Here is a 23071-nt window from a genome sequence, read left to right as displayed (position 1 = left end):
AATAAAACAACTGGCTTGTTATACTTTATAAACTTTACAACAGTCTACTTCTACACCACCCATTATAAGATATTTTGTTAGAAAACTTACATATTTATGAAAGGAACTCAATTAAACACACACACACATTTTCTGAACCGCTTGTCCTATACAGGGTCGCGGGGAACCGGAGCCTACCTGGCAACACAGGGCGTAAGGCTGGAGGGGGAGGGGACACACCCAAGACAGGACACCAGTCCGTCGCAAGGCACCCCAAGTGGGACTCGAACCTCAGACCCACCGGAGCGCAGGACCTGGTCCAACCCACTGCGCCACCACACCCCCTTCCTCAATTAAACATAATTGTGCATTTTAGAATGTCTAGGGATACACTCAACAACGAAGAAGTCAAGAAAATATATGTGTTTTAATAACTCTAACCTGAAAGCAATAATTTACACTTTTGCTATTAAATCTCATAAATTTATGATGAGCTGTATGATAAATTACATATGATTTAAGATTAACAAAAAACGACTATGAGGGCAATCCACCCATATACACTCACCTCCCGTGATTGCAGTTTTTTCTTGATGATATGGCTGTATGCTGTTATCATCAGCATGAATTACTCAAAAGTATGGAAAAAAATTACAATAGATCTGTATAGAACTGTATTCTGAACAGGACAAAACCACCACTTGCAGCAACACTACAAGTTTCATTCACACTCAGATTACAGGAAAATACACATGCACCAATGGAAAATCATTTCCAGTAAAACTGGCAAAACCAAACATACAAAAAAATGCCAAAATGTGAGAATAATAATAAAAAAAATTATATGCATGTCTGCAAATCTCTACATTAAAATAGTGTTGTGGTACAAAGAACACACTCAATGGTTCATTTTGTCAAAAAAGTTTTTGGTTTGTTTTTATGAAAATTCTTGGTCTACATCGTTCGGTGAACATGAGTTTTACTCAGTGATTGAAGTGACTCCTTCCTTGTAGCCATTTTTCCATTTGAAAAAATGTTTTTGGAATTTTAGAAAATTTCCCATAGTTTTTAGGGCCAATGCAAACAACAAAAAACTTAGTTTGAATTGATTTGGTTAAAATATCCAGCTGTATAGGTAACAGAGCAAATACTGTCAGTCATTTTAAAAAGAAAGATACAGTAGCAAAGAATGGAATTAGTAAAAATAACAATAATACACAATTTATACACACCCAATTTATAGGTTTTGAAGCTGGGATGACTGAGAAAGTAAACCAAATACTTTAAATGTCTTTACTAGTAAAGGGACAGCAGTGTGTCATTATTCAGGCGGCCTTGTGTCCTGAGCCCTTGACAGTGTTCTAATGCCATACTGAGCTATAACTGAAAAAAGAAAACCAGAATAAAACCCTGAGGAGAATACAGTTTCCATTAAACTCTTAGGGTGTTGGAACATTCTAGTGTCTCTGAACAAATCAACACATTATTTTTCATAAAATTTCCATTTATAATTTACTTAAAACAGTATAAAACCCAATTGTTAAAAGGATGTTTTTTCCTGTTTCCAGGTGGATTGAGTAACACTTCCAGGCATAAGTACGTAAATATTTAGACAGAGTTTGGCAGCTTATTGTATATTGTAAGTGGAAACACAGTACAAAACATAAACAAGAGGTTGTTCTAGTTAATATCAACTCGCAACTTTTCAGAGATTTTTTTCTACACATTTCCTTCTGTGGGCCACTATGTTACCTTATGCATCTTACAGCATTTATCAGTGTACTCCGTATTTTTTGCAAATTGAGTCCATATATTATGGGGTTGAGAAGAGGCGGAATAACCAGAAATTCAACAGCCATAATGTTGCGCAGAGTCAAAGGGAGTCTGTCAGAGCCATACCTGCTGTACATAACATCAAACAAGTTTGCAATCATAAAATTCACAATTGCCACTAAATGTGGCAGACAGGTCTGCATAAATTTGCTTCTCCCTTCCTTAGATTTCAGACACACCCTCACAATGCAGTAGTAAGAATATAAAGTGAAGAATGCTTGCGTTATTTCTAAAGTGATCATAATATATCCAAGTACATTGTTGACTGTGTTCGGCACACAGGAGAGTTTTACAACTGACCAGTTATCACAGTACAATTTATCTATGTGAGAGCCACATAAAGGCAGGCTGAAGGTAGACAAAACAATGAAAACACACCAAAACAAAGGAAAACACCAAGAAAAAAACAACATTACCTTAACCGTCAGAGGAGTCATAACTGTGTGGTATTCTAAAGGCCTACATATTGCTACATATCTGTCATAAGCCATTACTGTTAGAATATGAATTTCACACAACAGAGAACTATAAATGACATAAAGTTGAATTAAGCATAAATTATATGAGATCACATGAACATCAGACAGGAGGTCCAGTAGGATTTTGGGGTAAAATCCTGTAGTCCCATATAGGCTATTAGCACATAAATTAGACAGAAATATATACATGGGTTCATGGAGAGTTTTTTCAATAACTATTGTGGAAATGAGAGTGAAATTCACCGAAACGATCAGCAGGTAGGTGAGAAGAGTCAAGGTGAAGTAGATTGATCTATTTCCCCCTAATCCTTGTAATCCAGAGAGGGTAATGAATTCAACAGTGGAAAAGTTTTCCATCACTTTTCTTGAAATTTACAGTTATAATTTTAACAAGGAAGTAGTTATACAACATATTTCCTAAGTTATGTTGCAGTTTACTGGAATACAGGGAATGTAGTTACATTCATATACCAAAAATGAATAAGGATAGAATCCAAATCTCCAGCCCACAGTTTCTTCACCTATCTGTAAATGGAATAAACCATTATGAATGCAGCATTGTATTATCTTGAATTTTCAGTATGAATTCATATTACTGTGTAGCCCTCTGTTTGAAGACTACTAGAGCACTGTGCAACTAGAAGGATTTAGACCATTTATACACAGGACTCCATGTGGGATGGGCTTTTCAAACTAAAAATGTGATATGCACCCTGGAGATGTGTATTCATCTGACAATTTGTTAATGAGCCTTTCTCATTAAGAAAAGATGTAAAATATTAGAAATAGTTATGTTGCAGTTTTCAAAATAAATTAGAAAAATGTCTGATTTTCCATAATTACCTGCTGTTGTCATGCTGTCACAGATTGATGATGAAATGAACCCTAATGCAAAGTTTATTCAGTGAATTGGGCTAACGTGCACCAGGAACCAAAGTGGGTCATGAGGTGCCTGGGATGTGAAGACACAGGATTGGACTCAGGAGGACAAAGATGAGGTAGGGGCTATGCTGTGGTTGTAGGTCAGAGCCAAGGTTGTTGTCATGGAGCAATGCCAAGGGTCGAGGTCATGGTCAAAGAGCAGAGCTGAGGTCATGGCCATGGGTGTGGTCAAAGTGCAAGGAAAATCTCTGGTAAGAGTATGTTGTCTCCATGGAATTCAGCAAGTTTTGTGATTCTGCTTCACTTTTTTCACAGACTTTGTTTGATAGGTGGATGGAACATGGGTGTGCTGGGTCCTACTGGGTTGTTTTAGATGAGGACCCCTACTGGTAAAAGAATTATTCTCAGGGGATGTGACATCATACTGTATCTTCAAACAAAACAGAAGAAAATGTAAGCTTTTATTAGATAATTTATTCAGTGAAATAGCTAAACTGAACTAAAAAGCTTAATGGTTTTCTGGATCTATTCAATGATTGTATTCAAAGGTACTGTTTTGCACCTTTGCTGGTCAGGGCAGGAGAAATTACACTGGTATTTTCTGACAACAGCATGTACTACTCTTGGAAGTAGGTTGTTTTAAAACAATTTTATCTATCAAGCTTAATATAATATTATGATAACATGATTTCATTTGATTTGATTTGATATATATGCTTGAACAATTTTATCTTTGTGGACATTTATGTCTGCTGCAAAACTGTGTACGTGATATCACAGAGTCTTATCCATACCTTTTAGCTCAAGGTAAAAAAAAAAAAAAACAATACTTAGTCAGTGCTTGAGTGTGTTTACTGATGAAAAGGAACACAGCCTTATTACAATGTTTTGGGGCAATACTTATATGCACAAACAGCACTGTGGGCAATTGTACAACTGTACAAATGATATGAAATGTAAAGTGAAAAATTCCCTTTATCAGCATATTAAAGTTAAAATCCTTTGAACCATATGTTTTTTAAAATTTAAATCCCTTTTCAGCCAGTTTTTTCATGCCAGTTACTCACTTTTTCTTTCCTGGCTGCACCCATTCTGACTTTGAAGGCTTGAACATTGGTTGCAACCTTTTCTTGTGTGCCACCAAATTCTTTTCGTTCTGTGTGCTTAAGGTTACACCTGGCAACATTACATACTTGGGGGAATAGAGCTATTTGCTTGAATCACCAACAACCTGGCTGAAGTACTTGGCTAAGTGTAGGTGTTGTTATGATCAGCAAAGAGTACATGGCCCAGCTATTTCCACCACAGACATGAACCAGTTCTCATTCCCTTGGCTTGCTATAGATATCTAGTGTGCTAAGGTCATAAGGCGCACAGAAATTTACCAGCACAATATTGAGGGTGTCCAAATAGTTTTTTCTTTTTTTATTCACTTTGACTGAGTTGAAATGAAGCTTGGATTTAGAATGGCATAGCTAAAGTTATGAATACCAGTTTGCACAGATTTTTAGAATAATGCTTGTGTAATTTCAAAATAAATATCAGAACTAATAAAACAACTGGCTTGTTATACTTTATAAACTTTACAACAGTCTACTTCTACACCACCCATTATAAGATATTTTGTTAGAAAACTTACATATTTATGAAAGGAACTCAATTAAACACACACACACATTTTCTGAACCGCTTGTCCTATACAGGGTCGCGGGGAACCGGAGCCTACCTGGCAACACAGGGCGTAAGGCTGGAGGGGGAGGGGACACACCCAAGACAGGACACCAGTCCGTCGCAAGGCACCCCAAGTGGGACTCGAACCTCAGACCCACCGGAGCGCAGGACCTGGTCCAACCCACTGCGCCACCACACCCCCTTCCTCAATTAAACATAATTGTGCATTTTAGAATGTCTAGGGATACACTCAACAACGAAGAAGTCAAGAAAATATATGTGTTTTAATAACTCTAACCTGAAAGCAATAATTTACACTTTTGCTATTAAATCTCATAAATTTATGATGAGCTGTATGATAAATTACATATGATTTAAGATTAACAAAAAACGACTATGAGGGCAATCCACCCATATACACTCACCTCCCGTGATTGCAGTTTTTTCTTGATGATATGGCTGTATGCTGTTATCATCAGCATGAATTACTCAAAAGTATGGAAAAAAATTACAATAGATCTGTATAGAACTGTATTCTGAACAGGACAAAACCACCACTTGCAGCAGCACTACAAGTTTCATTCACACTCAGATTACAGGAAAATACACATGCACCAATGGAAAATCATTTCCAGTAAAACTGGCAAAACCAAACATACAAAAAAATGCCAAAATGTGAGAATAATAATAAAAAAAATTATATGCATGTCTGCAAATCTCTACATTAAAATAGTGTTGTGGTACAAAGAACACACTCAATGGTTCATTTTGTCAAAAAAGTTTTTGGTTTGTTTTTATGAAAATTCTTGGTCTACATCGTTCGGTGAACATGAGTTTTACTCAGTGATTGAAGTGACTCCTTCCTTGTAGCCATTTTTCCATTTGAAAAAATGTTTTTGGAATTTTAGAAAATTTCCCATAGTTTTTAGGGCCAATGCAAACAACAAAAAACTTAGTTTGAATTGATTTGGTTAAAATATCCAGCTGTATAGGTAACAGAGCAAATACTGTCAGTCATTTTAAAAAGAAAGATACAGTAGCAAAGAATGGAATTAGTAAAAATAACAATAATACACAATTTATACACACCCAATTTATAGGTTTTGAAGCTGGGATGACTGAGAAAGTAAACCAAATACTTTAAATGTCTTTACTAGTAAAGGGACAGCAGTGTGTCATTATTCAGGCGGCCTTGTGTCCTGAGCCCTTGACAGTGTTCTAATGCCATACTGAGCTATAACTGAAAAAAGAAAACCAGAATAAAACCCTGAGGAGAATACAGTTTCCATTAAACTCTTAGGGTGTTGGAACATTCTAGTGTCTCTGAACAAATCAACACATTATTTTTCATAAAATTTCCATTTATAATTTACTTAAAACAGTATAAAACCCAATTGTTAAAAGGATGTTTTTTCCTGTTTCCAGTTTGGATTAAATAACACTTCCAGGCATCAGTACGTAAATATTTAGACAGAGTTTGGCAGCTTATTGTATATTGTAAGTGGAAACACAGTACAAAACATAAACAAGAGGTTGTTCTAGTTAATATCAACTCGCAACTTTTCAGAGATTTTTTTCTACACATTTCCTTCTGTGGGCCACTATGTTACCTTATGCATCTTACAGCATTTATCAGTGTACTCCGTATTTTTTGCAAATTGAGTCCATATATTACGGGGTTGAGAAGAGGCGGAATAACCAGAAATTCAACTGCCATAATGTTGCGCAGAGTCAAAGGAAGGCTGTCAATGCCATACCTGCTGTACATAACATCAAACAAGTTTGCAATCATAAAATTCACAATTGCCACTAAATGTGGCAGACAGGTTTGCATAAATTTTCTTCTCCCTTCCTTAGATTTCAGACACACCCTCACAATGCAGTAGTAAGAATATAAAGTGAAGAATGCTTGCGTTATTTCTAAAGTGATCATAATATATCCAAGTACATCGTTGACTGTGTTTGGCACACAGGAGAGTTTTACAACTGACCAGTTATCACAGTACAATTTATCTATGTGAGAGCCACATAAAGGCCGCCTGAAGGTAGACAAAACAATGAAAGCACACCAAGACAAAGGAAAACACCAAGAAAAAAACAACATTACCTTAACCGTCAGAGGAGTCATAACTGTGTGGTATTCTAAAGGCCTACATATTGCTACATATCTGTCATAAGCCATTACTGTTAGAATAGGAATTTCACACAACACAGAAGTATAAATGACATAAAGTTGAATTAAGCATAAATTATATGAGATCACATGAACATCAGACAGGAGGTCCAGTAGGATTTTGGGGTAAAATCCTGTAGTCCCATATAGGCTATTAACACATAAGTGACACAGGAATACATACATGGGTTCATGGAGAGTTTTTTCAGTTATTATGGTCACAACCAGAATAAAATTCACGGAAATAATCAGCAAGTAAGTGAGAAGGGTGAGGGAAAAGTACACTGATCTACTGTGCCCTTGTCCTTGCAGTCCAGAAAGAGTAAGAAATTCAGCTGTTGATGAGTTTTCCATTGTTCTTCTTTGAATCACACAAATCAGTTTTGAAAAACAAGCCACTGATTTTACATTATGCTGAAATAGACATAAATGCAGAAAATGTGGTCATGTTAATCTAAAAATGAAAAAGGGTAAAATTCAAATCTTCAGTACTAAAATTTAAAAAGCTTGGTAAGACAGATAATTTATAAGGGTCTATCTGTAAATGAAATAAACACTTAAGCTGTTAATATTACTATGTGGTCCATAGGAAATCAAAGTACTGAACATCTCTAGAAGGATTTGGACCATTTATGCACAGGACTTAAAGAGGGAAGGGCTGTTCAGACTGTAAATGTCATCAGCACCCTGGAGATGTATATTCATCTGAGCCTTTGTTAATTAGCTGCCCTCAGAAAAACCAAAACGGTCCTGAAGTATCAACATATAACTTCTCTATTTCTATTTCCATAAAAGAGGAAGGTTAACTTAACATCTAAAGCAGTTGCTAGATTTTGGTGGTAACGATTTTCTTCACTCTAAACATAAACTACAGTGTGCTGTTTTGAGATGAAACTTAGCAGTGTGAATGAAATTTGGTCACACATTAAAATACCAGGTTGTTAGGAGGGTATTTTCAAAAATTGCATATTTTCATTAACAATTTGTGCTGGAAAACAGATGTGAACCTCAGGCTTTTAATTTACCCATATGTCTGAAAAAGTGCTGAAGTTTAAAATGAATATTTTAGAAAGAGCCATGAATCAATTCACTAAATGGCAAGTAGAAGGTGGGCTTGTTGAAAGAAGAAAACCTACTAGTGAGTCAAAAATCTGTACAAATTAAATGTGTTTTGTACTAGTATACATCCAAATGCTTGAGTTCAAATTTTATTGACAAGTTCTCTAACATACCTCTACATTCTCACAAGTTTCAAGCATACATACACAGTGACAGATACTTTAACACTTACAAGCAGGTGGAAAAGGTCTCAGATATAACTTCTGAGGAGATATTCAGAAATGTATATATATTTTGTTTTAATATAAAGCCTCATTGAACTGTATTTCCATCCATCAGTTTTCAACAGTTGCTCAGCCTGATCTGGGTTGCGGAGTCTTTCCTGGAGTCAAGAGACTCAAGGCTGAGCAGCGGTATGCCTTGGATGGAGCACTTCACCACTGCAGGAAAATTTACTGTGTATTTATCTGGTAATTCAGTCATCAGCGCTGACCTTAGTAATTAAATATTATTTCATTAATGAAATGATTTGCTTTTCTGATTTTTATCTGTGATGCGTAATTTGGGAGGGGGCACGGTGGTGCAGTGGGTTGGACCGGGTCCTGCTCTCCAGTGGGTCTGGGGTTCAAGTCCCGCTAGGGATGCCTTGTGACGGACTGGTGTCCCATCCTGGTTGTGTCCCCTCTCCCTCCGGCCTTATGCCCTGAGTTGCCGGGTTAGGCTCCGGTTCCCTGCGACCCCGTATGGGACAAGCGGTTCAGAAAATGTGTGTGTGTGTGTGTAATTTCAGATGTATTCATAGGAGACACCTTTGAAATAAAATGCACAACTCCTGCTTTTCACACTAGTAGGTTTTCTTCTTTCAACAAGCCCACCCCCTGTCTAAATTTGCTGGGGACTACAGCATTAGATATATAATTGTTCTAAAAATTATTTTATATACAAATGCATAAATCAAGTATAACTTGACAAATTCTATTAAAATAAAATGCAATTCTGTTATAAATATTAACACATCACTATATCAAAATTGACAAAACAGCTTTTTGTGTGCTTAAGACCCAACAATAAGTCTTGTTTTATTTTTTCTACACCCATTTCACCTGCACAGCAGGCAGTGTTGCTGCGCCATACCATCTGGGCTATATCATACTATCCAGGCTTTTCTGATGTGGGTAGCTCATGTTTTGCTCAGAGTTTGCATGTTCTCCCTGTGTGTGTGTGAGTTCCCCTGGGTGCTCAGGTTTCGTCCCACTTTCTAAAGACTTGCAGTACAAGTGTATTGACGATTCAAAATTGCCCATTGTGCATGTGTGTGTGTGGCTGCGCTGTGATTATCTTGTGTCCTGTTCAAGCTGTACTCTCTCCCCAGCTGGGGACTGCCGCAACCCTTACGAGGACAAGTGGTTAGAGAAAGTGAAAAAGTTACAAGAAGCCCACCAGCATACAGCAATTAGCAAAGAGGACCACACATACAGTGTAACATATGTACTGTGATTAAGGAACATGGGTGATTTAGGTGCTGTCATTATATCTATTACTAGCAGAATTTAAGGAATTTCATTATCAGTAACATTCACAATATGGAAATGATGTATTTTATAATATATCCCATACAGTTTACGTGATAATACTTTTTGATGCCAACTTACAGATGGCCTGCCTCTTTAACAATCTGAATGAAAGATGGTGTTAAACTCTCTGACACTCTTGAGTAGTACAGTATTACACTTCAGTAAATACTAAAGAGTAAAGAACAGGTAGTGTTCAACAAAAATGTTCTCAGTACTCTGGTTGAACAACAAAGGAAAGGTAGCAATTACCTGAACAATAAGAGTATGGCACAATTTGTGCTCCCTTGGCTTTCCTGCAGATTACCAGTGTAGCATGGTCATAATGCAAACAGTATTTTAGTGATTTGCAAGCAGAGAAGTTGAAACATTTTGTTTTTTGTAGACTTTAATTTTTAACAGACTTCATATGATTTATTTCAAATTACTCATGCAATTATATAAGTGCTTGAACTAAAGATTAGGCTGTACCATTAGAAACAGCACCTAACCCAAATACCCTTACAATGAAGAAAGAGGTTAAGAAAACATATATAGGATACACACAAACATTTTTTTTCAAGCACTGTCATGCATAAACAATAGCATGCAAAATTCCTAATAAAACATATGACTGTGAATTGCATTTGATTTTCACATGAGTCATGTACTCTCCAGATATCCACCCTGATTCCCCCCTGCCATTTAAAAAAAATCAGAAAAAAAAGTAATAAAAAACTAACTACAAATACTCTTGCTAAAAGAAAATCAATCTGAATATAATTTGGAATTACATAATTTGAACTATTTACACATATACCTTTTTATTTGCTGTGCATAAATATTCTGCAGTTCATCTGAGTGTACTAACTTTGCTGTTGCACAAACCCCACATACTCTTACGTATCTGTTTTAGCTTCCACCCATAAATCAGGGGATTAAGCACAGGGGGAATGATGAGGTACTCCACAGACAGGATGTTACGAAGAGTCTGCAGACTGTTGTCTGAGCCATATCGTGCATACATGACATCAAATAAAAGAAACAAAGTGAAGTTGATCAACGTAATCAGGTGAGGCATGCAGGTCTCCATGAACTTACTCTGCTCTTCCCAGGACTGCAGGCATGTCCGGATGATGTGGATATATGAGATTATTATAAATATGGCTTGGCAAACATGCAAAAGCATCAGAAAGTAACCATATAAATTGTTGGATGTTGTGTCTGTGCAGGACAGTTTTACCACATCCCAATTGAAACAGTAAAGTTTGTTGATCTTAAACTGACAAAGGGACAGACGGAGTGTCAAAATAAGCCCAACATTTGCCTCACAGAAAGGCAGAAGCCATGCTACTAGCAGTAATGTTCCAACTTTCCGAGGAGTCATAATGCAGTGATACTCCAGTGGCCTGCATATGGCAACATACCTGTCATAAGCCATGACCGTCAGATGTGTGAATTCGAAAAACAGGTATATGTAGATTACAAATGTTTGAGTCATACATGCACTATATGACACCACATGAGAGTCTGATAAAAGGTTAATGAGAAATTTAAGGTAGAATCCAGTAGCACCAAAAATCCCATTAACACAAAGATTGCACAGGAAGATGTGCATGGGTTCATGGAGAACTTTGTCCAGCACAATGGTCGCAATCAGTGTCAAGTTTGCAAAAAGCGTAAAGAGGTAAGAGAGAAGGGCAAAAACAAAATAAATGTGCTTGTTTGTTCTTGTGTCATTCAGACCAGTGAGGGTGAAAATGATCTCCTTAGATGAATTCTCCATCTTAGCTGAAGTGGTTCACAGCAACAAAGGATCGTTTTTTTTTTTTCTTTTTTTAAATTTCCTTCTTCTTTTAGCTTTTTCTTGGCGCATAACAGTTTTAACCCATTAGGAGTGGGAAAACAGTCAAACAAAGAAAATGTTCAAAATTTTAATCCAGTTTTTTCTGGTTTTGCATTGACTTCAAGCTATGTGTTTACATATACAAATAGAAATATCTCTCATATAACTAAGCAAATAAGCAGTTATTTAGCCCCTGCCTCTCTCAATGAAAACATTCTGGTTTCAAATGATGCGCTTACTCATCGTTCAGGGTGTTTTATATGTACAGACTGTAATGTTGGATGTTGACCTGTGACACATTATCACTGTCCCTATAGATTTAACCCACTAGTGCTTAGATAATGACATGGATTTGTAATTGCTGTACATCCACTCGTAATGGAAATGTGTCACAACCTCTCTCTGAGCAGTACCTTTAGTGAACACCAGCAGTCACCTCCTCCAGCAACCTACACTCTCTAAGCAGACCAGATTTCCAATTTTTTAATGAGCGCAGTACTTAAAAAGATAGACTGCCTGAAGCAGGGCTGCGGAGTCTCTTTTTAGCCAGTATTACTGAGCAAAGCCCTTGGAGACAATCTTTAGATCATTGTGGTTGCCTGCAGCCTTCTATGCCTGTGCTTCTTGTGTTGCTTGTGCCTGCATTAGTGTGTATTGTCTGGGCTGGTGTGTGATGTCTTGTTAAAAGACAGTTCTGCAGTTCACGGACTTAATCAAATAAACCTCTGAATGGGTTCACCACTTGATAATGTCTGGGTGACACAATATCACATGATGTTTCAGTTGTCTGACAAAAAAAAACATGCACAATTTCTTGATCCTAAAAAAGTCTGACTTTGTCATCTAATTTTTCTTTTGGGTTAATCCACTCTTGCCAATAAAATATGTTCATAGCAAATGTTTTCATTCGTAGAGAGAAACAACTGAGAACTGAAATACAAACAGACAGCAAGGCCTGTCTCAGGATACTGGAAATGAGACTCCACTAATAGCTGACTTCACATTCAGGAGGAAGAATGCAGGATTAGTCCTGGTCATGGAACAGTGGATTAGCTCTTCTCATTGGTACGATTGTTTGAGAGGGCATGACAATATGCTAATGCTGTATACACATAGTGGGGGCACAGTGGCGCAGCGGGTTTGGCTGGGTCCTGCTCTCTGGTGGGTCTGGGGTTCAAGTCCCGTTTGGAGTGCCTTATGATGGACTGGCGTCTTGTCCTGGGCATGTCCCCTTATGCCCTGTGTTGCCAGGTTAGGCTCTGGCTTGCTGCAACCCTACTTTGGACAAGTGGTTTCAGCCAGTGTGTGTCTACATGTATTGTGTGGATCTGAAGTCAGCATATAACCATGTCTTTCAGCATGTGCTGTGGAAAATAATGCAGGAATATTTGGGATAGTGATGCATGCTATCCATTCATGTATAAGCACAATTTGAGTTTTGACTTTATTCACCACGTTAAATGGAATCTGCTGGGTGTATATAAGAAGAGACTAAAAAGATTACATCCCCTGGCTGTTAAAAACAAAAATAAAAAACAGACCTGTTATACTTCCGTAAATTACATTAAAATAACCCAATGCACTTCTCATGTTGAGATAAAATTTTATATATTTATTCGGATGTGTATATACCAAACTCAGTCAAGGACAGAAATGTAAATCTTGAGAATGTAATTCAGCGAACAACATATACTGTACAAATAAGAAAACAGAGAAATTACATGTATCATAAACACATACTTAATCAATAATACACGGCTGTTAAGCAATCACGAAAATTTATGGTACATTATTACAAATGATTTTCCAAAATTTAACTGTGGAAACTGTCAAGAAACTTCCTTTTCACTGCTCATTAAAAATAATGGTGCAAAAGGTAATATATACAACTGACTTAAAAAACTTGAAAATAAAAAAAAAAAAGATACTAAAAACAATAATTTTAGAAAAGCTATGCTAGTTACACTTTTCAGTTGCACTGAATCATGTATTACTAAGCCTTAAATCAGGGGGGTTAAGCAGAAGGAGTGGAAAAAGTACTCTATAGAGAAGATGTTGCAAAGAGCCTGCTGGCTGTGGCTGGCATCACAGCATGTGTATATGAAATGAAAAATAGGGTGAAGTTGAACGATGAGATCAAATAGGGTTCGGGATATGTATAGATGTAAGGCATTGCTAGCACTGAAAATGATAGAAAAATGCAGAAGAACACGAGAATGTACCCATATACATTATTTAATATGGTAACTATACGAAATGCCTACTTGGTGTAGTAAAGCTTAACTATCCTTGCGCCACACAAAGACTGATCAATGGTTAAACTGACAGCAAGTAAAGAAAATAATTAATCTTCCTGTTTTTGTGATTCTTTCATGATTCTTGCAATATTTTTAAAGTAGTGGAACTATTTTCCTCCATGCATTCATTTCCTCTATGTGAATGTATATCTGATGTTTCTGATTATTTACAATAGCTGTTTTGGCAGGGAGTGGCGCAGTGGGTTGGACCGCAGTCCTGCTCTCCAGTGGGTCTGGGGTTCAAGTCCCGCTTGGGGTGCCTTGCGGCGGACTGGCGTCCCGTCCTGGGTGTGTCCCCTTCCCCCTCCGGCCTTACGCCCTGTGTTGCCGGGTAGGCTCCGGTTCCCTGTGACCCCGTAAGGGACAAGCGGTTCTGAAAATGTGTGTGTGTGTGTGTTTTGGCAGGTTGTGGCAGCAAATGACAACAGCAATAATTGCTTTATGATGTTATGCTTTTATATACCCCCGCTCAACCATGGTCATATTGCTTACACATAAATATAAACAGCAACACACACACACACACACACATTTTCTGAACCGCTTGTCCCATACAGGGTCGCAGGGAACCGGAGCCTACCCAGCAACACAGGGCGTAAGGCCGGAGGGGGAGGGGAGGGGACACCCAGGACAGGACGCCAGTCTATCGCAAGGCACCCCAAGTAGGACTCGAACCCCAGACCGACTGGAGAGCAGGACCCAGTCCAACCCACGGCGTCACCGCACCCCCACCATAAACAGCAACAAATTTCTTTAAAAAATAATGCAACATAGTTTAAATGACTTTGACTGAAGATCTATTTATGTTACCATTGGATGATAAAAACACGTACAAATACAAGTATTTGCTAAAAACACTGCCAGTTGCTTAATTTACTCAAGCACATATATGTGCAATGAAACAGCATCAGTATCAGTACATGGAAATTCGAGAAGTTTTATTTTTGTGCATTATTTGATTTCCAGAAGGGGGTGCAGTGGCGCAGTGGGTTGGACCGGGTCCTGCTCTCTGGTGGGTCTGGGGTTCGAGTCCCGCTTGGGGTGCCTTGCGGCGGACTGGCGTCCCGTCCTGGGTGTGTCCCCTCCCCCTCCGGCCTTACGCCCTGTGTTACCGGGTAGGCTCCGGTTCCCCGCGACCCCGTATGGGACAAACGGTTCCGAAAATGTGTGTGTGTGTGTGTATTTGATTTCCCTTTAATTTTCAATCACATCTTAAGAAATGAAAACAACATGTTTTTGTTTGTGTCAGAGTTCTATTTCACAAGCTCACCACTTGATTCGATTACTGAAACTGCAGGATTTTAAAAACACGTTATGCCCGATGCAGTTCTCTGGAATCTTTGTAACTGTATATATACACACATACTTATACAATTTGTAGTCATAAACAACATTAGAAAGAATTTAGATGTACAAAAAACTAATTAACTGAGCATTTGTAAAGTTGAACTAGTATTGGATCTGGCCTCACTTGGACCCGATTATGAGGCGAGGAAATAAAACTTTGGTATATCCATCCCATAATCATTTTAGCATTTACACATGTAGACATCAGTGTATTTCTAAAGAGCTTAATTCAGGGCAAAGCTGTGCATTAAACTAAATGAAATAACCATATGCATCTGCATGTAGTCAAAGTACATATTCATAAAGGAGAAACAGGGCATTAACATTATAAAAGCATGAATAAATTTAAAAAGTTGAAAAGAATTTTTGTATTCTTATTTTATGTTGGAGAATAGTTGTATTTCTTACTTCACTGCACTGATTCTCTGGCTGAACATCCTACCCACACTGCAACGTATTTGCTTAAGTTTCAGACCGTAAATGAGAGGGTTTAGCAAAGGGGGAACAACAAGATATTCCACTGTGAGAATATTCCTGAGAGCTTGTACACTAGACTTGGAGCCATAGCGTGCATACATTACATCGAAAATAACTGACAAGGTAAAATTAATTAGTGTAATTAGATGTGGCAGACATGTCTCCATGAATTTACTCTGTTCTACCTGAGACCGTAAGCAAGTCCTGATGATGTGGATGTAAGAGATCATGATCAGTAAAAATGTTTGGAAAACATGCAAAAACATGAGAATGTAGCCATACAAGTTGTTCAGTGTGGTATCAATACAAGCAAGCTTCACCACTTCCCAATTAGTGCAGTAAATCTTATCGATTTTAGACCCACAGAGAGGCAGTTTAGCTGTCATAATCATTCCTACAGTGGTCTCGAAAATAGGGATGAGCCAGATAATAACCAACAGTTTTCCCACTTTCTGAGGTGTCATAATAGAATAATATTGCAGTGGCCGGCATATAGCAACATACCTGTCGTAAGCCATTACTGCTAAATTGGTGAATTCACAGAAAATATAATTGTAGATGACAAAAATCTGTGTTAAACATGCACTGTAGGAAATCATATGTGAGTCTGCTAGCAAGTCCATGAGAATCTTGGGATAGAAAGCAGTAGCACCACAAAGTCCGTTGACACACAGATTACACAAAAATATGTGCATGGGCTCATGCAGTATGTTCTCAAACACAATTGTCATAATCAGAGTCAAGTTCACAAAAAGAGTAAAAAAATAGACTAGAAGAGTGAAGGAAAAATATATCTGCCTGTTTGTCCTTGTATCATTCAGACCACTGAGGATAAAAAAAAATTCATTTGAAGAATTCTCCATTTTCACTAGATTGAAATGATGCATATAACCAAAGTGTTTCTTTTTACGTCTTCTTTTCTGTTTATTCCTTTGTGCAAGCATAACTGTTACTGGCCCATAGGAAGGACTCGCAGTAACAGCTGAACAGAAAGCTAAAGCGTCTGCATTCTCTCATGGTATTAAACTAGTTGCAGACTATATACAATATCGTAAATAAATATAGTCTGTAGACCTATAACTTCGCCAAATGAATATTTTCACACATAACAGGAAAACCTCTCAATTCCAAAAAACAGTCTGTCTCAATTGGAGTATATCTTCAGAATATGTCTGAGTGTATTGATGAGAAATCGCTTCAACCTTGACAAAAGTTCTTGCTCTAGCCTCCTTCCTTTATAAGCATTTAGAATGTCCTGTTGATGTGTGGGATATGCCTTGTTAACACTGCTCCTGCAGATCTGAGCCCCATGAGGTTAATTAACATGATAGATGAACAGTATTTTGTGTGTAAATTAAAAGAATCCCACAAATTATTAATTTTTTACATCAAGGAACAAAAGCTGTTCATTTCATTTATATATCCATATATTTCACAGAATTATGGGATATCATTAAAAGCTCAACTTAAGCTTAACTATTACTTAAAAAACAAATGCTGAATTGTCCTACCAAATTTTTCACCGAAAGAGAAAATAATACTGAAACAGGTCTCTAAATATAAGGGGATTACTGGATATGGATAGTAAAACACATGAATCAAAAGTGCTGGTTTTCAGGATTACATTTATGAAAACAGTGGCACCTAATAGGCCTTGGCTGGTATGAGAGAACTTTGGTTCGATCCCCGCTAATTTTGATCCCCTGTGTAGAGTTTGTTCCCTCTGTGCCTGCGTGGAGTTCCTCCCACGGTCCAAACACATATAGTTCAGGAGGACTGGTGGTTCTATAACTGTAGTTTGTAAATGAATAAGCGTGTGTGTATGGGTGTATGACTACCCTACGATGGACTGGTGTCCAATTCCAGGTGTGCTCCCCTCAACCTTGAACATAGATGGATTTATGAGAACGTTTACCTTATAAAGCATATTGTGGCGCACATCACTCCGGGGTTGGATGGGGCGAAGAGAGGGGCACAGTAGCATTCAGTGCAAATTTTTCATTGGAACACCTGCACACAAGAAAATAACACTCTCAGTCCAAGGACCCCCTTTCTTCAAAGACCTGCATCTCAAGCCAGCCTTCCCAACCTCCTCAGTGTGCAGAAGCCTTTTTTTTTTTTTTTTTTTTTCCCAGCTGGCAAATACAGGCATCCCCTTTTTTTACTCATAAGTCCCCCCAGTGGTTGCACACTTCATTCACATTTTTCCCATAATGCAACTATTTACAATAAACAAGATTTTCCACTGTAACTCGCAGTAACGTGGGTCATTCCAATATTCATTGGTCAGTTTGTGAAAATGAGCACTTCAGCTCATTTCCACAGTTTTCATAGCTTGTGTCTAGTTATTAACAACATCTCCTTAAGTTGCAGGCCATAAACTTCAAGGTTAAACAGAAGTATGAAAAGATGCTTTGTGGGAGAGGATGTTACAGAAAGCCTAGAGATTCAAAGACTTTTTCCATCAGTGAACTTAATTATTTAAACATATTGAACATATGGGAATGCAAAATTATGTTTATATTGTTGAACAAGACTGCCATTAAATCTTTGATCAGGGGTATCAAACATAAAGTTTTTTGTCCATCACAGTGGATAAGTGGTGAATAATTCATGTAATATTGTATGCTGCACTACAGCACTATAGGGAGATATAGCTTTGATAGCTTCCAATACCCATGAATAATGCTTTCTAGTTATTGTCTCTTTTGTTCTACAACAGGGAGTGGGAATCAAACCTGTAAACTCAGAGTTCTAAGACAACAGCTCAGCAGCATCAATTAATAGTTAATTCATGGATTTTTTTAGCTTACTGTGTAGCACCAGAGGTGCAAACATGCATGTGCAATACAGCTCTTCTTGATAACACTTCCCTATCATTAACTAATCACTTGTCCTCTTCCAAGGTCATGGGTGTCTGTAACCTATCAAGGAATCACTGAAGTCTGTGTGGAGTTTGCATGTTCTCCCTGTGTCTGTGTGGATTTTCTCTCTGTGTTCTGGTTTCCTCCTACAGTTCAGAGACATGCTGTTCAGGTTCCCCCATAGTGTATGAGTAACAGAGAGCATGTGTTCCACTGATGCATGGATGAGTGACCCATTATAAGGTATGTGGGCTGATAACACTACATGGAGTTCATTAGAAGTTGCTTGGAGAAAAGCATCTGCTAAATAAATAAATGTTAACAAATCTGGATTCAAGCTTGAGCAGCCCAGGTGCTATGATTCAGCAACATTACCTGCTGCACCACTGTGCCATCCACATTAATTCCATTATGATGTATTCAACTCAGAAGGGGGCGTGGTGGCGCAGTGGGTTGGACCACAGTCCTGCTCTCCGGTGGGTCTGGGGTTCGAGTCCCGCTTGGGGTGCCTTGCGGCGGACTGGCGTCCTGTCCTGGGTGTGTCCCCTCCCCCTCCGGCCTTACGCCCTGTGTTACCGGGTTAGGCTCCGGTTCCCCGTGACCCCGTATGGGACAAGCGGTTCTGAAAATGTGTGTGTGTGTGTGTATTCAACTTAGGGGGGTGTGGTGGTGCAGTGGGTTGGACCAGGTCCTGCTCTCCAGTGGGTCTGGGGTTCGAGTCCTGCTTGGGGTGCCTTGCGACAGACTGGTGTCCAATCCTGGGTGTGTCCCCTCCCCCTCCAGCCTTGTGCCTTGTGTTGCCAGGCTAGGCTCTGGCTCCCTGTGACCCTGTATGGGACAAGTGGTTCAGACAGCGTGTGTGTGTGTGTGTGTGTGTGTGTGTGTGTGTGTGTGTGTGTGTGTGTGTGTGTGTGTGTGTGTGTGTGTGTGTGTGCATTCAACTTTAGCAAGGAATGTGGTGGTGCAGCAGGGTTGGCTGGGTCCTCCTCTCTGGTGGGTCTGGAGTTCAAGTCCCGCTTGGGGTGACTTGTGATGGATGGACTGGCTGGATGTGTCCCTTACCCCTCCAGCCTTGCGCCCTGTGTTGCTGAGTTAGGCTCTGGCTCGCTGCAACCCTGCATGGGGCTTGCGACTTCAGTCAATGTGTGTGCATTCAACTTTATAAATTCTTTAAAAAAAAGTTAAAAAGACTTCAAGAGAAGGTTTTTAAAGGGGTTAAAATGTACATTCGGGGATATGATGTATGATATGCAGATTAATTGCAGCACATGCACAGTTAATATTATAATATTTAATAAAAAAAAAATGGTGTGGGGATCGGGATTTGTCTGTGTCTTATGCACCTACTTGAATGATGAACCTTGGTGTAGCAAGTGGTAGGGAACAAACTAGGTTTGCTTGAGACTTTCATGTCTGCAGCTATGTCTCCTTCTCTCAGTGTAATGCAGAAATTGTACTTTTGCTGAGATGTACGTCGCTTTGGACAAAAGCGTCTACTAAATGACTAAATGTAAATGTAAACGTTAAAAAGTCACCCTACACGAACCTATATCAGAACATGTTGGCAGAAACTGCAACAAGTTTCTGAGAGCATGTTAAGTCAAGTACAAAGAGACTTGTGCATAAACATGGAGGTGTCAGCTGCCATCGCTCCATTGTTCTTATTTGCTTTACCAACTCAGATGATTTTTCTAGAATTTTGAATTTTCGCATTCAATAACAGTATCTATTACATAACTGATCATTTTTATTTATAATTGGTCGGTGTAATGCATTCAGCTGATGGAGTATGAAGTGGCCAGAAAGAAGATCCCTTGTCTTTATTGTGTCTTAGTGTTCAGTCAGAAGCTGAAAGAAACTGTTTAGCTTCTCAATCAAGAAGTATTAGTGGAAACTTACTTTTCAGATGATAAAGCTAATATTGAGCCTCCAAGAAGGAATTACATACACAGTGTTTCTGTAGTAGTACATTTATTTTGTCTATGTATTCAATCAATCCATTCCTCTGATTTATTTCATACACAATAATCAAATTTAACAATTTAACTTAAGAAAAACGTGAAATCTGCAAGGAAAGAGGTGGGACTAGATCTCAAAAGGTTTGAGGGCAGAGTGGTAAAATAAAGTACCCTCCGTTTTCCTGAAGATACCTGAACATTTTAAATAGATGGTGGCTGATGGATTTGGCAATAAAAACTTTGCCTATGTCAGACAGACTCCTTGAGTTCCACTCACCATTGAAAACAACATTTTAAGAACAACACAAACTTACAATATGCAATTTTGCAATAGATAGTTCAGTGTATAAGAGGAGATCATAGAAAACATTCGATATGCTACATTTTCCACAATGATTTTATTTAAAGAAAATGTCTAGTGTTGAATCACATAATTTTAGTGATTAAATCAGTGCATTAATCTTCCTACTAAACATTTTCCAGACACTCCTACGTATCTGCTTAAGTTTCAGACCATAAAGCAGAGGATTAAGCAGAGGGGGTATGACTAGATACTTCACAGAGAGGATGTTACGGAAAGTCTGAAGGCTTTCACTGGAGCTAAAGCGTGCAGATACAACATCTAAACATACTGATAAAGAGAAGGTGCTCAATGTGATCAGGTGCGGCACACAGGTCTCCATGAACTTGCTCTGCTCTGTCCGAGATCGAAAACATGTTCTGGTAATGTGGATGTAAGAGATTATGACCATTATGGCTTGCGAGATCTGAAAAAATAATAAAATGTATCCATAAAAATTGTTTAAACTGGTGTCAGTGCATGAGAGCTTCACGATATCCCAGTTGAAGCAATAGAGCTTGTCGATGCTGTTTCCACACAGAGGCAGTCTGACTGTCAACACAACCCCAGCAAAAGTTTCGCTCAGAGAAAACAGCCATGTAAAGATCAACAGTTTTCCTATTTTCAGAGGAGTCATAATGGAGTGGTACTCCAAAGGCCTGCATATTGCAGCATATCTATCATAAGCCATCATTGTAAGGTTGGTAAATTCACAGAAGATATAGGTGTAAATAAGAAAAATTTGAGCTATACATGCCCTGTATGTGATCACATTAGAGTCTAATGATAGACTATTGAGAAAATAAGGATAAAATCCAGTAGCACCACAGATTCCATTGAAACACAGACTACACAGGAAGATGTGCATGGGCTCATGGAGAACTTTTTCCAGTAGAATTGCTACAATCACAGTAATGTTGAAAAAAATTGACAGGAGGTATCCAATAAATGAAAAGGAAAAAATGATCTGTTTGTTTTTCCTTGTTTCATTTAAGCCATGCAGCACAAAAACTAATTCAGAGTAGTTTTCCATTTTTACTTATTGGAATTTATGAGCAAAAGTGTACACACTTTCCAAAATTACCCCTTGACAGATGGTATCACTGAATCGATACCTAACCATTGTAAGAATGTCTCGTAATGTAACGTAAATAAGTAAGATAGTTGTAAAAGACCTTTAAAGTAAACTTGTCATGTCATTACAAAGTAGTCATTAAAAAAAAAAAAAAAAAAACACTAATATTGTATGCAATGCTGTTTTCTTTTAATTTATGATATAAAAGATCAGACATGTTCCCACCTAATGGTAACAGTTAAGCTACTGTCTAGACCTTTATATGTTTTAGGAAGGCCTTGCTGGCCAATGAAATTTATTTATGTAGCTAATTAATATTCCCTTCAGACAGGGAGTCATAATGTAAATCTAATCTAAATCTGTAGGGATGGAGAGCAATATTTGATGTTCCTGTAGTTTCATATTATAAATGTCTGACTTCTACAGGCAGCTAAATTAGATGTTCTGAGTTATAAAACATGGATGGCATGGTGGCACAGTGCATGGGTGGTGCAAGAGGACATGGGTTCGGTTCCTTGTCAGTCTGTGTGGAGTTTGCATGTCCTCCCCATGTCTGCGTGGGTTTCCTCTGGGTGCTCCGGTTTCCTCCGTGTGCTCCGGTTTCCTCCGGGTGCTCCGGTTTCCTCCCACAGTCCAAAGACATGCTGTTCAGGTTCACTCATAGTGTGTGAGTGACAGAGAGAGTGTGTTCCACTGATGTATGGATGAGTCACCCAGTGTAAGTAGTGTATCTAGCAGTGTAAGTCACCACAGTGAATAAGGTGTGTGGGCTCATAACGCTACATAGAGTTCATTGTAAGCTGCTTTGGAGAAAAACGCCTGCTAAATATAATAAACTGCAAACACATTTTGAACTGAAGCATATAAATTTACAAAGAAGTTATTTTATCATTTTTTTGGGACAAGGTACCACAGCAATTATAGCAGATTCTTCACAGCTCCTGAGTTTCTTAGTGACCATGAGTTTCAATCTTGGCTTAGAGTGTGCAGAGTTTGCATGTTCTCCCCAAGTTTTCACACCACAGACTTATAAGGAAGAAGGCACTAGTAAATGTTTTGTTCTCTCGTTCTGTTCTGAGAACCATGCATGTGTTTGCTGTGAAGTGAATTTCACTTGTGGGGGCGCGGTGGCGCAGTGGGTTGGACTGCAGTCCTGTTCTCCGGTGGGTCTGGGGTTCAAGTCCTGCTTGGGGTGCCTTGCGACGGACTGGCGTCCTGTCCTGGGTGTGTCCCCTCCCCCT

The 23071-nt window shown here is 38.5% G+C and overlaps 5 protein-coding genes across 5 annotated transcripts; all 5 read right to left on the bottom strand.

Annotated features, from left to right (window-relative positions):
* Positions 1–1727: 1727 nt before the first annotated feature.
* Positions 1728–2648, bottom strand: LOC114911700 (olfactory receptor 4E1-like). The gene has a single exon (XM_029255872.1). The coding sequence runs from the start codon at positions 2646–2648 to the stop codon at positions 1728–1730; it is 921 nt and encodes a 306-aa protein (XP_029111705.1).
* Positions 2649–6450: 3802 nt separating this feature from the next.
* Positions 6451–7371, bottom strand: LOC108922406 (olfactory receptor 4E1-like). Its single transcript, XM_018732513.2, has one exon. It carries the CDS (start codon positions 7369–7371, stop codon positions 6451–6453), a length of 921 nt encoding a protein of 306 aa, XP_018588029.2.
* A 3108-nt stretch (positions 7372–10479) lies between these two features.
* LOC108922407 (putative olfactory receptor 7A2) lies at positions 10480–11412 on the bottom strand. The gene has a single exon (XM_018732514.1). It carries the CDS (start codon positions 11410–11412, stop codon positions 10480–10482), a length of 933 nt encoding a protein of 310 aa, XP_018588030.1.
* A 4108-nt stretch (positions 11413–15520) lies between these two features.
* Positions 15521–16456, bottom strand: LOC108922408 (olfactory receptor 2G6-like). Its single transcript, XM_018732515.2, has one exon. The coding sequence runs from the start codon at positions 16454–16456 to the stop codon at positions 15521–15523; it is 936 nt and encodes a 311-aa protein (XP_018588031.2).
* Positions 16457–20858: 4402 nt separating this feature from the next.
* Positions 20859–21788, bottom strand: LOC108922410 (olfactory receptor 5AN1-like). Its single transcript, XM_018732516.1, has one exon. It carries the CDS (start codon positions 21786–21788, stop codon positions 20859–20861), a length of 930 nt encoding a protein of 309 aa, XP_018588032.1.
* Between the last annotated feature and the right edge of the window lie 1283 nt (positions 21789–23071).

The sequence above is a fragment of the Scleropages formosus genome, chromosome 10 (genome assembly GCF_900964775.1).
Source record: "Scleropages formosus chromosome 10, fSclFor1.1, whole genome shotgun sequence".
NCBI classification, from domain to species: domain Eukaryota; kingdom Metazoa; phylum Chordata; class Actinopteri; order Osteoglossiformes; family Osteoglossidae; genus Scleropages; species Scleropages formosus.
The sequence above is the reverse complement of the archived record's forward strand: the minus strand, read 5'-3'. Positions and strand labels throughout refer to the sequence as shown.

What these genes read in the sequence shown, in the direction of transcription:
- LOC114911700 (XM_029255872.1), bottom strand. Translation starts at nt 2,648, where the DNA reads ATGGAAAACTTTTCCACTGTTGAATTCATTACCCTCTCTGGATTACAA.
- LOC108922406 (XM_018732513.2), bottom strand. Translation starts at nt 7,371, where the DNA reads ATGGAAAACTCATCAACAGCTGAATTTCTTACTCTTTCTGGACTGCAA.
- LOC108922407 (XM_018732514.1), bottom strand. Translation starts at nt 11,412, where the DNA reads ATGGAGAATTCATCTAAGGAGATCATTTTCACCCTCACTGGTCTGAAT.
- LOC108922408 (XM_018732515.2), bottom strand. Translation starts at nt 16,456, where the DNA reads ATGGAGAATTCTTCAAATGAATTTTTTTTTATCCTCAGTGGTCTGAAT.
- LOC108922410 (XM_018732516.1), bottom strand. Translation starts at nt 21,788, where the DNA reads ATGGAAAACTACTCTGAATTAGTTTTTGTGCTGCATGGCTTAAATGAA.